The 14,691-nt window shown below is 42.4% G+C and overlaps 1 protein-coding gene across 1 annotated transcript in view; it reads left to right on the top strand.

The window, feature by feature from the left end:
* ALS2 (alsin Rho guanine nucleotide exchange factor ALS2) overlaps positions 1-13,363 on the top strand; it is a 187,198-nt gene extending 173,835 nt beyond the window's left edge. The window contains 3 exon segments of the mRNA XM_030209038.1: positions 1,189-1,338; positions 7,759-7,855; positions 11,001-13,363. Coding sequence (XP_030064898.1) covers positions 1,189-1,338; positions 7,759-7,855; positions 11,001-11,039 — 286 coding nt within the window. The 3' untranslated portion in view covers positions 11,040-13,363.
* The last annotated feature ends 1,328 nt before the right edge of the window (positions 13,364-14,691 follow it).

Raw genomic sequence — 14,691 nt, forward strand, 5'->3', positions numbered from 1 at the left:
CAGTCTCTTACCATTCACTTCACTGACCTTATATCCCTCCACTCAGTTTTTGTGCCTTTTCTATGCTAATGACTCACAAGTGGCACAAATGTACATACATGTTTAATTCCACCAGCAAAAGGTACTTAGCATTAGTACTTGTGCAGAGCTACAGATTTTTTTGTTTTGTTTTGTACTCTCAAATTTACAAAAAAAAAAAAAAAACAACCCTTACTTTCTGGAGGAAAAGTCCATAGTCTGCTATTGAGAGAGACTTGGGGGAAGTCACTGCTTGCCATGGGGTTTGTAGTATGGAATCTTGCTACTAGTTGGGTTTCTGCCAGGTACTTGTGACCTAGATTGTCCACTGTTGGAAGCAGGATACTGGGCTAGATGGCCCATTGGTCTGACCCAGTATGGCTATTGTTATGTTCTAATAACCTAAATTTACAATTTATAAATAGGTAGGAATAGAAGCCATGGCTATTTGCTTCCATATAGTCTTTCAATTCAGGCCTATATACAGTGCAACAGAAAATATTGGCATTGGATGCTGTGTATGCCATTTTAACAATCTCCTCTTCATAGTGGTTATTCTCTACTTCCCTCATTTGGACATTCACACTTCTGTTTCTGTGGTATCACAGTTCACTGCCTTGGAAATGAATGTCTCAAACTCTGGATCCTGTCATCGCTAGAGGAATGGTTTAGGAAAAGAAATCTAATAGAAAAGAGGGCAAAAAGTAGACACCAATGTTTTCAGTAGTCAGTGGCATAGGGAAATAACAGAGAAAATCTGCCGGCATGTACCCAGAGATTATTTCTATGACTGCACTGATTTGACTTTGTCCTTGAACCCACTTATTTAGGCAGAATAACAGACACTTCATATACTCTTGTTGGATCAAGATACAAAGAGGCATATTTTCAAAGCACTTAGCCTTCCAAAGTTCCATAGAAACCTATGGAACTTTGGAAGGCTAAGTGCTTTGAAAATATGCCTAAAAGCCTTGTATTTCTGGGTTGCTGGTTTGATAATAGCTTGGGTTATTGGCTGAAAATCCCTAGCACTTGACTTGTTCCTCCTAAAATGAGTTCTCCTTGGAAAGCTTTCCATACATTTTATTCCTCCACCCATAGCTGCAGATTATTTTAGTTGCATAAAATGAGAGGTTTGAAGCAGCTTGCTGAAATTCTCTTTCATTTTAGCACAACCTTCACCCCGTGTGACAAACTGAAGGTCATCCAGCAGAGCTTTGAGGAGATCTCACAGGAAGTATTGGGGATTCTACAAGAAGACTTCCTGTGGTCCATGGATGATCTGTTTCCTGTTTTCCTCTATGTAGTGCTTCGGGCCAGGTAGGGTTACCTTTCTGAAAATTCATAGTGTTCTTCTGAAAGTCTCTCTCCCCCCTCCCCATATGCCCCTTATTATTGCACATGTGTCACAATGGTTTCTGATCTTATTACATTTTGTTAAATTACACAGAGAGAATTGGAGTAAACACACAACACAGCTTTAAAATTATTACGTTATTTAAGGAACAATGTTGCCAAACACACATATCACCCTTATGAAAAATAACTGCCTCCTTAGTTAATCAACTAATTGGCCAAATTTAATTGAGAATTAGATTCAGCTGATTGAATAAACTAGGATTGATTGCAGCCAGCCCTGTTAAATCTAGACTTACTACACATTGAACCTTACCATAAGAGTGAAGTAGTCACCACAAAGTTTCTACAAGAACACTATGCCATGATGAAAGGAAATTCTGAAGAGGTAGGAAAAGAAGCAGTTGAAATATATCAGTATGGAAAAGGTTACCCAAAGCCATTTTAGAAACTCTGGGTCTCCACCAAACCACAGTGACAGCCATTATTTCCAAATGGAGAAGACTTGGAAAAGTGTTGAATCTTTCCAGGAGTGGCTGGCCTGCCAAAATTACTCCAAGGACGGAGCAACAACTCATCTAGGAAGTCATAAAACATCACAGAAGAACATGCAAAGAAGTGCAAGCCTTTTTAGCCTCAAGTAACATCATAACTTCACAATAAGAAAAAAACTGAGCAAAAATGGGATTCATGTGAGAGTTGCAAGATGGAAAGTGTTGCTATCCAAGAGTAACATCAATGATCAATGGACAGTACAGATCCCATTATGTCTTGCATAAAGCAAATACAGCATTCCATAGGCAGAACATCAGGAAAACATGATGGTGATGGTGTGGGGAACCTTTGTTGCCTCAGGACCTGGAGAACTTGTCATTATTTAAGGAACCATGAATTCTGCACTACACTAGAGAATTTATAAGGAGAATGTCTGGTCATCTGTCCTTGAGCTGGAGCTGAAGCCTAATTGGGTTATACAGCAGACAGTGATCCAGAATAAAAAAAGAAAGTCTACAAACAAAATTAAAGTTTTGGATTGGCCTAGTCAAAGTTCTGACTTGAACTCAATAGAGATGCTGTGGCAGGACCTGAAGTAAGCAGTTAATGCTTGAAAACCTATGAATGTGTCTGAATTAAATCAGTTCTGCAAAGAAGAGTTGTTTAAGATTCCTCAACAGCGATGTGAAGGACTGATACCAAATTATAGGATGAGTTTGGTTGCAATTATTTTTTTGTCTCAATAAAATTTTTAGCTATGCCAACAATGTAAACCAAACAGAGAATAAAACTTATACAATCAAGTTACCAAATCTGCAGTGTTGTCCTCCGTACTCAGTCATATATAACCATAACCCAAGGTATTGCTTATTCCCACCTTTCCCTGAAAATTCCTTCCACGGTCCCCCACACCCTACCTCTCATGGAGCACATTCAGTTGGTTCTTCAAAATGTGCTCAAGTCTGTGTACCCTGTCCCCCCTTCCCCTCCTCTTCCAGGAGGCATCTGTTGTTAATGCTATCCACTGGGGAGACTCCAATGGAATTCCTCTGGTAAGATTCTCCACTGCGTTCCAGAGAGCGCAACAGCAACTTCACTTGAAGAGAGTCCATCTGAAAAGACCATCTGGACAGAGAAAACTGGAGAGGACTCGTATGTGCCCTGGCCCGGGGGGCTACCTCTATAGTAGCTGCCATAGAGCCCAGGACCTGGAGATAATCTCCAGCACAGAGGACGCGACTGTGAAGCAACCCTAGAATCTGAGATTGCAGTTTGAAGATTCTACCCTGGGGAAGAAAAACACGACCCCGCGCCGTGTCGAAGGTAACCCCCAAATACTCCAGGGACTGCAAAGGAACCAGACGGCTCTTGGCTGAATTCACCACCCAACCTAGAGATTGCAAGAAATGCACTACCCGGTCTGCAAACTCTCCTGATAAGATTTTGCTCTGATAAGCCAGTCGTCCCAAGTATGGGTGGGCTAGGATCCCCTCTTTTCAGAGAGCCGCAGCCACCACTACCATGACTTTGGTGAACGTGCGCGGAGCTGTAGCTAAACCAAATGGCAGAGCCCAAAACTGAAAGTGGTGTCCCAGAATCGCAAACCTCAGGAACCTTTGGTGAACAGTACGGATAGGAATATGCAGATAAGCTTCCGTTAGATCTAAAGCCGTCAAAAACTCTCCGGTATGAACGGCCACTATCACCGACCGAAGGGTCTCCATTCGAAAACTTGTGACTTTGAGAGCCCGATTGATGGCCTTGAGATCCAAAATAGGCCGAAATGAGCCCTCCTTTTTGGGAACCACAAAGTAAATGGAATAACGACCCTGTCTGAACTCTGAAGGAGGAACCAGGCAAATGGCATGAAGATCCAAGAACCTCTTTGAGATGAGAGCGACAGGGAGACTCTAGAAAGGCGTCTGAAATAGGCATGGCGAATTCTAAGGCATAGCTGTCTCAAACAACTTCCAGGACCTACTGGTCGGAGGTAATCTGGGCCCACCTCTGAAAGAACTGCGACAGCCGAGCCCCTACAGGAATCAGAGGAGAGGCCCGGGCAGGGGACCGGAATAGGGCGCCTGAATCTCGACCTCCTCTGCAGAATCCACGAAAGGACTGAGTTCTGTTGAAAAATCTGGACCTCTGATCCTGAGCTCCCCGGGCAGTGTGAAACATACGGAAATCCCTTGCCCGACCATGACCAAACAAAGCACCCTGACTAGACAGGCGAGACCTATCCGGGAGACAAGGAATCTTTGCATCCCCGAAAGAACGCATCAATTTATCCAACTCCTCCCCAAACAACAGAGAACCTGTGAAGGGAAACTTACTCAACGTAGATATGGAAGCCACATCCGCCTACTAACCTCGCAACCAAAGGGAGCATCGAGCCGCGACCCCCAGCGCCAAAGACTTGGAAGATGCTCTCAACAGATCATACAAGGCATCCGCCAAGAAGGCAGATCCCGTCTCAATCTTGGCCACCTCCATATCTATAGCAGACAGATCATCCAAGGACCTATCCAGAACTCTCTCCGCCTAGCGGAAGCAAGTTCTGACCACAAGGGAACCGCAAATAGCCGCCTGCATTGCCAATGAGGAAACCTCAAAACTATTCTTGAGAAGCGAATCCAATCTCCTGTCCTGGACATCCTGGAGAGCTGTTCCACTGTCCACCAGAATCGTATTATGTTTGGTCACTGCTGAGACCACCGCGTCAACCACTGGGACCCTAAGAAGGGTCCTGTCCACCTCCGGCACAGGGTACAGGCAGGACATCGACCTGGCTGGACAAAAAGAGGAGTCTGGAACCTCCCACTGTGCCTTAATGATGTCCCAAATGTCTTGATGCATGGGAAAAGTTTTTCCTGAAGACCTGGTGCCTTTGACCAACAGAGTCCACCTTGCGAACCTCGGGAGTCGGGTGTGGTTCTTCCTCAAAATGTAGACTAGAGGAGCCCAAGGAGATGAGTTCTTGCAAATCCTCCTTATGAAAGACCCGAGCCACAGAAGAATCCTCTCCCTGAGGTAAGGGATCTACAGCAGGGTCCGCAGCACCTTGGTCCTCCCAAATCTTATCTGCTAAAGCTTCCCCCTCTTCCAGGAAAGGGATATCCTGATCAACCACTAAATCTCCTTGTGGATCCAAGCATCTAGGTCTTTTAGGAGGAAAAAAGTTAGAGGAGGACTCACCTGCCCCTGCTGCTCCAAAACCCGACTTCTTCAATAATAAAGCCTGGTTCATCTGGAGGACAAACTCAGGGGGAAAGCCATCTTCCTGAGTCCCTTCAGACTGCACCAGGGAGACTGCCTCCATTGCTCCCTACACTGCTGAAGACTGTGCATCAGGAGAAAGATCATGGGCTGAAGGACCTGCAGCTGAAGGCAAGATGGCGGCCTTCCCCGCCAAAATTGACGAAGCAGTCAGTTCCACAGACGAACATGAGACTGCTAAAGCAGAGGGGAGCGAACAAGAAGACGCAGATGGAGGTTCGGTTGAAGGCGTTACCAGAGAAGGCACAGCTGCAACTTCTAGCGCAGTACAATATTTACAAGAGCCGAGGGTGCCCACTCCCCGGCGCTGGCAAACGGCGTAACGCTTCAATTTCTCCTCCATAGCTTAGTTCTCCGTTTCCCCCAACAGAAAATGCTTCGCGCCTTTTTTTATTTTTTTTTAAATAGAAGAAAAACGCGAGGACAAGGCGGAGGAGCTAAGGCAGTACAAAGCCAAAATGTTCGTTCAGGCCTCGGGGCACTCCAATTATTTATTTATTTATTTATTTTGTAAGAACAGCTGAGAGAGGGAAATAACACAGAAAAACCAACAGAGCACGACAGAGCTGCCTGCTCATTAGTGCTGTGGGGAGAGAAAGGTTTCTCTAACTGGATTCTTTTTTTTTTTTTTTTTTTTTTTTTTTAAAGATGAAGTGACTGCCTCTCCCAAAGGCAATGACCCCTTTCTCGAAAGAGGTAGCCCTTCCCAGAACAGCAAAAGGAGATGGGGAGGAAGGGGGGGAGAGACCCGGGACACCCGAGTTTACACCCCGGAGGCTGGAGAGGAAAAAACTCCTTTAACTTAGCCCCTATACTAGATTCCCCAGGTACAGAAGGATTAAAACTAATTTTTTTTTTTTTTTATAGAGAAAGAGAGAGACTAATGGGCTCACCTCCTACCTGCTGGAGACTGAGAAAATACTGAGCCTAGGGTCACATGGCCAGGGCTCTTATTGGCTCTCTAGAGTCAGAATTTTTCTGTCTCCACCTGCTGGAAGGCGTGCACAACCCATCAGTCAAATCCTGGGCCGGTCCAGAGGGATGCTAAGGAATTGACTTACACAGTAAGTCCTTTGACAAATAAGACTATTTTTGGTTGAAGTTATTGCTGCTAAAGGTGGTGCAACCACTTAAGTTTAGGGGGCAGTTACTTTTCACAGTGGTGATGGATATCTTTGTTCTTTAAATACATGATGTTAAATTGTAAAAACTATGTTGAGTTGGGGTAGGTTCATATTAATAGAAGGAAGAACATGTTTACAGTATTAAAAGAAGTTCCTAAAAAGTGTTAATGTTTGGCTATATATGGCTTCGTATGTGTAGTATGTATATGATTGTATAAGTCTCTGGTTTGGTTGTATGTAACAGTCATTCTAGTTGTTTGTTTTTAATTTAATAAAAATAAGTGTAAACTGTGTTGTGTTTACTCGGGTTCCCTTTGTCTAATATTATATTTTGTTTAAAGATCAGAAACCATTCAGTGTAACATATACGCAATAATAGGGGAAATCAGGAGGCCGGGGGGGGGGGGGGGTGGTGGAACTTTCACATCAATGTAAGCACACCAATTATAAAAAAATATAGAAGCTGTTGCCATGGTCATCTATACTGAGAATAAATTACTGCTTGTAATATAAGTTAATCACTTTTAGGCTGCCTTTGCAACCAACTTGGACTACCAAAGCGACAGTCAATCATAAAACTAAAATATCACCTATTCTTAAGGAATTGTAACAGACTGCTAAGTGAAAATGATTTTTGTTGTGGTCAATGTATAGGTATTGGGTGCATTTGGTAAATTTTCAGGCTTCTGTGCCCCTGCCAACTTCCTTCAGTTAATTTCTTCTGCTACTTCCACTTATTTCTAAAGCAACAAGTATATATGTGTGTACTTCCATGCACCTACACATACACTTATATGAATGAGAGAGAGAGTCCTTGCTCCACAGAGTTTAAACTCCAGTCAAGACAAACATACATAGCAGACAAACTTCCAGATCAATTAAACCCCTTCCCCAGCCTGGCTGAAATTTTGATAATTAAGCTTAACATTCACAATCAACCCAGTGTCACTACATTCAGAGACACCTGTAAAAACAATTGGACAAAATAATTACATTTTGTTTTGTTTATATTTCATTTCATTTATTTGGATTTTACTCACATCTTTTTCAGTAGTAGCTCAAGGTGAGTTACATTCAGATACTCTGGGTATTTTTCTGTCTCTGGAGGGCTCACAATCTAATTTTGTACTTGAGGCAATGGATGATTAAGTGACTTGCCCAAGATCACAAGGAGCAGCAGGGGATTTGAACCGGCCACCTCTTAATGTCAAGACTGGTGCTCTAACCACTAGGCTACTCCTTTCCTGCATGTTTTTGGAAATCATGTCTTTATACATCAGCTGATTTCTTGGTGTAGACTTAAAAAAAAAACAACAAATGCTTACACTCCTTCAGCCAATCCAGTATGTTTTAGTGAGTGGCTAGGCATTTTGTGTCTTCAAGCTATACAATAGGCTCAGATTGCAGGATCGTTCTGTCAGCCAAGGGATGGCAATCGAGCAGTAAAGTGCTTCAGTTCCTTGGATTTTTTTTTTAATTGTTGTTGTAGGATCAGAAACTTAGGCTCTGAAGTACACTTGATTGAAGATTTGATGGATCCATACCTCCAGCATGGGGAGCAGGGTATCATGTTTACTACTCTAAAGGTGAGTAAGGAGGGCATACCTGAACCTAATTTTATCAGTCTCACCTTTACATTGGGAGGGAAGGGAGGGGGGGATAGGGGTTTTGGGATGTGGAAACGTTATTAAAACTGTTACTAGATTCTAATGTTAGATATGCTGGATAGTGCACTGAAGAAATCACTGGGCACCATATCTTGTATTTTTGTTATTGTTGGAATTAATTGTTTGGATCTAAATAAAGAGTTAAAGTGTAGGGTGTGTTGTATAGATCAGTGAAACGATGTGAAAGAACAACTATAGAAATATTGAAAAAGTAATTGAGAATAAGATGAGGCTAGATTGCAATTTCTTACATCTTGTGTCACAGCAAACCCAAATTAACTCTACTTACAAATATTGATTTAAGGTCAATAAACTGTCCATTCACAATATTTAAGCTTAGAGGAAGAACCAAGCTGTTTCTTTTGTATGAAGTGAATTTGAAGCAAAGATCTAATTATAGGAAATATGGAGGTGCCGAAAGAACTCTGAGAGAAAGTTACTGAAACACACAAACTTGTACCTTGAGGCACTGCCTTTTTCATCACTGTAAAACAGAAATAGGTTGGTGATGCCAAGACACTGCCTCAGTCATGACTTTCCCATAGGTTAAGGAAACTGCTGGAGGAAGGTGTCTGTGAGTTCTAAGATTACTCTGAAGTCTTGATTACAGAAGTCTCTGACTGAGATTGTGAAATGTGACCTTGAAATTGTTGAATGGTTAATGCCATAAACAATGTCAGAAAAGAAATTCCTACTGAAGAAAAGCCATACGATGTGCCACAGAGCATATGCAAAGAAACATGCAAGGAACACACATGAGGTTTTGTGGTCTGATGAGACCAAAGTTGAACTTTTTTGGACTCAATGTCAAACAATGTGTGTGGTATAAAACATAGCATATCACCCCTTGCAGTAAAGCTTGGTGGTGACGGTGTTATGTTTGGGGACACTAGGACGGCTAAGGGAAAGTGCAGGTATACTGGAGAAAAACCTATTCCAGTTTGCCACTGACCTGGGATTGGGAATCTATCTTTTTCCTTGATCCTAAGTGCCAAGCAGAAGCAATAATGATGTGACTCAGCAAGAGTGAATGGTCTTGAGTGGGCCAGTTAAAGCTAAGACCTGAATCCAACAGGAAATCTGTAGCAAAGCTACAACAGACAACCCTTGGCCAAGTAAAACATAAGAATAGCCATACTGAGCGAACCAGTGGTCCATCTAGCCCAATATCCTGCTTCCAACAGTGGTCAATCCAGGTCACAAGTACCTAGCAGAAACTTGAAAGAGCTTGAGCTGTTCAGCCAAAAAGAATGGGCAAAGACTGCACCATCCTTCTGTGCAAAGCTGGTAGGCCCTTCTTCTAAGGCCCAGATGCACTAAACAAAACGAGCCTTTAACGACCCTTTAACGAACAAGTTTTAAACCGTGGCATGCACTAAAGGCCATTTTCCAACGGCGGTAGCAGCTAACGAAAACAGAATGCAGATGAGCAAATTGTGCAGAAACCCTATTGTAATGAGATGCACTAACCTTTTCAGATTGCCTTAACGGTGGAAATCGCCGGAAAATTTAACGAGAGGTTGTACCTCTCGTTGGGGCTGCCCGACTAAAAAGTTAAATGTAAAAACAAAAAAAAAATCGTGAAGGGGACAAAAACGCGAGTCTGGAGCGTCCTTTATTGACGGCCGAGGTCACCGCTGCTCCCCGCTCCCCCTGCATTAAAATAAAAGGAAAAAAATAGGATCGGGAGGGGGCAAAGGCGCTCATCAGGAGCATCCTGTATGGACGGCCTTGCCCCCCCCCCCCCCCCCCCCCGCGATCTCTGCTGCTCCCCACTTCCCCCCTGCATGAAAAATCAAAGTTTTAGCAGCCCCAGCCCCCCCTCCCTTCCTCTCTTCCTTTCTCTATCTCCCCCCAACTCCACCTCTCGCCATCCGCCCCCGCCGCCCCCCCTGAGGTCGTCGCCACCGCCGCTTCCCCCCTCCACCGGGCCCCCCTCCCTCTTACCGGGCCCGCACAGCGCCTCTCACCTCTGTGTGAAGGCACTGCACAGGCAAGAAGAACAGCTGATGCCTCGTCGCGGAGTCTTCGGATGTCCCTCCTTTCCTCCTGGGCCCACCCTCGTCTGACGTAAGTAACCTACGTAGGTTACTTACGTTAGACGGGGGCGGGCCCAGGAGGAAAGGAGGGACGCCCAAAGACTCCGCGAAGAGGCATCAGCTGTTCTTGCCCTTGCAGCGCCTTCACACAGAGGTGAGAGGTGCTGCTTGGGCCCAGTAAGAGGGAGGGGGGCCCAGTGGAGGGGGGGAGTGGCGGCAGGGCGGAGGATGGCGGAAGGCGGAGCTGGGGAGAAAGAGAGAAAGGGAGGGGGGCAGGGGCAGCCTTAAGTTTTGATTTTTAATGCAGGGGGTAGCGGGGAGCAGCGGTGACCTCGGGCGGGGGGGGGGGCAAGGCCATCTATAAAGGACGTGTTTGTTTTTGTTTTTTTTTTGGGGGGGGGGGTTGTTTTGTTTTTTATGTTGTGGTATGCGCAGAGCAGCCAGCATAACGCTTGGCTGCTCTGCGCATGCTTTACGGGCAGATTATCGACGGGGATTACACCAGTTTTTACAATTCTTTAATGCATTCTACTTTACAATACCGCACCAAACATGTGCGACTTGTTTTTTTAGTGCATTCTTCGTTTTTTCAAATTCGGTAAGGACTTTTACATTTTAGATTCTTTTACATTTGGTTGATGCATCTTGCCCTAAATGAGTTGTAGTTTTTGTTGTAAAAAGGATTTCCTCCAAATATCGACTCAGGGGGGTATGTGAAGATTTATGCTATTGATCCTTGTTTGTTTGTTTGTTTGTTTGTTTGTTAATTGCTGGGAATATTTCATAAATTTTCTTTTGTATTGAAAATGTAGAGCATGTTATGCAGATCAGTGAAACTGCAATCTTAATGCATTTTCAGTTGTAACTTTTTTTAGACAGCAGAAAATGAAAAATATAAAAGTGTTTCAAGACTTAATGCAAAGCACTGTAAAAATACTTTTTTGCCAGATTGCTGAAATCTGTCAGTGTTTTTTTTCTTTACATTGGAATAATCTGATTTTTAAATGGCTTTTCTTTCTTTTCAGGCTTGTTACTACCAGATTCAGCATGAGAAGCTGACCTAAAGGTTACCATTCAGGACAACCACAGGAGAATTTGTCAAGCCAAGTGCTGTAGAAATAGGCAGGTCATTTCTATACTGAGGAGTTAGGTGCCAATATATTGGAAAACACTACATAATTGTGAATTCTGCTGGTGGCTGACAGGTCAAAACCAAGTTTAGTAGGAAATCGGGGCAAGAAGAAGACTTGAGTTGGGTCCATGGAGAATTCTGCCAGAGAGTAAGGAGCCATCTGCCCAGAAGAGCAGCACTTACTGCAGCATGGAATCAGATGCTTGAAAAAAAACTGTACCATCAGTACCGGATCTTTTCATCACTAAGCTTGGCTCCATGTTTTACTCTAAGGACATTTGTAAAAGCTGTGGGTTCTCCAGATCTTAAGACCTTGTTTACATACTCCTTGCCTGGCACAGAATTATAATTTAAGCATAAATTCCAGGTTTGCTGACATTCTTTGGTTTCATTTTAACTGTTAGAGAAATTGCATTGTTCTTGGCTTCGGTTGAGGTGTGTCTTCTGAGGTGTGACTTGGATGTAGATTTGTCATGCGACATTGTGCTTTATTTGCAAAATGCTAACATATTTATGGAGCCCTGCACATATTCAGTACCTCATAAACAGAAAATGATAAATGGAAACGGTTTGTACATTTGGTAGTGCTGCTAATGAGATGCATTCTCAGACAGATGGGCCGGAACCAAAAGACCAACTTAATGCATAACATGGAACTCATCTATTACCAGCCTTTGTGATCAGTATTAATCCAGCAGATGGGGCTACTACCAGTTTCGCTGAACATGAGAAAGTAATACCAGCACAAACAGGACAAGCTGCTGTTGGAATAGCGTTGCGAAACAGTACTTTGCCTCAAGCTGAATTTGTAATAGGAAAAGGCTAAACTTACAACTGTTAACATAAGTATCACTACATGTCTGTATTCTAATGCATCATGTTTTAAACTGGTCTTGTTAGCAGTTCACATGCACAGACATTTTAGCTATAAATAGGTGCTTTTCTTTTCCAATCCTTTAGGCACAGATGGGTATAAACAACGGCAGACATAATTTACCAGCTGCCTTTCTAAATTCATGGCCAGCACAGGTGGAGAAGGGTAGGTGGAGAAAGGTGGTAATCCCTGAGGGGAGTCCTTTCTCAATGACACATTTGTCACTTGACTTATTTTAGTGAGGTAGCTACATGGAAACTGCCTTCATTAACATGGCAGACTTTTTGATAGCAGAGTATCCAGCTCTGGTCAGTTGGGAAGTTCGCCACTTGATATAAAGTGTCTGCTCTTTCATAGATTGAAATGGAAGTTTAATGTCAGACTATGGGCAATGATGACTGTTGAGTAGTTTGTGTGAAATAAGATACAATGCAATCCACATCCTTTAAAAATGTCTCACTAAATCTGTCCTGAAAATACCTTTTGCGTTACTATACCCTTCCCACCATGCTTTTAGCTAAACTATATACATCGTCTGGCTACTTGTGCAGCACTAGAGAAACAAGTGGTTTCTGCTTCACATTCAAAAAATCTAATTTTCTGAAGAAACCCCATGGATAAGCCTTCTGGTTTTCTTGAATCATAAATTATTTTTTTAGCAAATTTATTATTGGCGTCCTAGAGCACACCAGATTAAGGGACAACCAGAAGGAAATGTCCTGCTCTTAAGCACTCACTTAGTCCTGCAGGATATAATTCTGGGGGCAGGTGTCTTTAGGTGACCCTGTTGCCTTTTGAAGCTTTAACCTGGCCATGATGTTCAAGAGTAATAGTGGTTTCCTTCTATAGAAGGTTTGCTTGGAAATAAAAGCCTAGTTCATTTGTTAAAAATGGTTATGGTAGAATTTGATTACTGTTACAGATGCTACAGGAAAAACTCTGGCGATAATACTTAAGCTTGTTATATAACCAAGATTATTTCTATTTTGTAAAAGAGAGATGCACTGTGAATCAGTCAATTTATCTCTGCATATATTTGTGTGGTGAAGGAACTACTAAGTAAGAGATTTCTGCTGCCTCTCTCAAATAATGCAGCAAGACTCAGCATGCATCTCTATATCAGTGTTAAGGAGGGTAGGATAATCCATTCCTCACTTGTGCTCTGATAAATAATTTAGTGTCTTTGACTTTTCAAGAATGTGGCAACATTGATATGCCTGTCTATGAAATCATTGGCTAGTGTGCATGAATTCAGTGTGAAAGAGGGAATCTCACTATTGAACTAGTAAAGACATTCTGGCTAAGTAAATTAAGCACATTACTCCACACAGGGTTCTGGATTCTGATTAGAGACTTGCAATTAAAAATGCATTAATTGTTTTGATGGGTGTCTGGACATTTTTTCTGAATGGATCCATAATGGTTCCCTAATACTGTTCACTCAGGTTATACCACCTTTCCTGCATGCATGATGAAAGGTGATCACAACTTGTTACACACCTAAGGCAACCTCTTCAGTTTCTGGCTCTTCTCTCTTGTCAGATATTGCCGTCGCTTACGGATAAAGAGTATTCTAAACAATGATCGGCTATGTTCCAGTTCTAAAGTGCAATACAGCTTTAGGAATTTTAGGTTGAAAACATCACCCTCTGTGATTATAGGAAAAATCTTTTAAGCAGGGGACTGCTAAGGTATAATGAGGAAGACCTAAATGGAGCATAGATTATAACATTTTCTATGTGCTATCAAGGTACTCGACCTGTAGGACTCAACTTGTACATGTGGAGTCTTTATTAGCTTGGGGGGGTCTTTTTTCTTTTTCATTTTTATTAGTTTTGTTCCATTGTAGCAGACTGACATGAAATAGCATTTGCTGATTTTTGTTACTGTGTGTTCCGCTATAATGAAAATGTGCATCTCTATTAGCTTGGAAACATGAAATGAACTTTATTTTTTGTTGCCTAATTTTCTGCTCACCCGAGCTGACTATTTTTATGTGGTAATGTAGAACAGCTGACCAGCCTTATTCTCAGTACCAAGGTATTCCTGTCAGTGCTACACTTTGGGCTATAAAGCAGTGTGGAAACCTTGTGTGAATGTTGCACTACCTTGGGTCCACACTCCGCAACTGCATGTGTAAACACACAGTAGTTTTCAAGACACTGTTTAAGAATTTGGGTGGATTATTAAGGTTAAATATATATGCCTAATGACCTTCAAGCAGTAGAGTCAAAAAGTTCACTGAATGGAAATACCGTGGTCCAAGCCACATATACACATGTTGGCTGCAGTGGTATTTAATATTTGAATGTCCTTTATAAATGTTTCTCTGAAAAATGAACTGGCTACTTTAAATGTTGGTTTTTACCTGTGTGGTGTTATTAAACCTTCATTTTTTTTTCTCTAGTCAATAATGCAGGATTTGATGCTTGTATGCTTTTTATCCTTCTCTGCTGCTACTGTTTGCATATTCTGATTCCTTCTCTTTAGTTGCTGGTAAGGTCTTACACTTCCATATTTTCTGTACTAGCACCAAACAAGTTGAGTGAATCCTTCTGGAAAGAAATAGAACACTCAGAACAAAAATGGTTTTATAAGCAGAATCCAGTGTTGGAACAAGAATGAATTAAGAAAGACTAGGTTGACATGCTAGAAAGATATGATTACACACAGAATGCTGTGGTGCCTTGGTCATTACTTCTGGTCTTCG

The sequence above is a fragment of the Microcaecilia unicolor genome, chromosome 7 (assembly GCF_901765095.1).
Source record: "Microcaecilia unicolor chromosome 7, aMicUni1.1, whole genome shotgun sequence".
In the NCBI taxonomy this organism is placed as follows: Eukaryota; Metazoa; Chordata; class Amphibia; order Gymnophiona; family Siphonopidae; genus Microcaecilia; species Microcaecilia unicolor.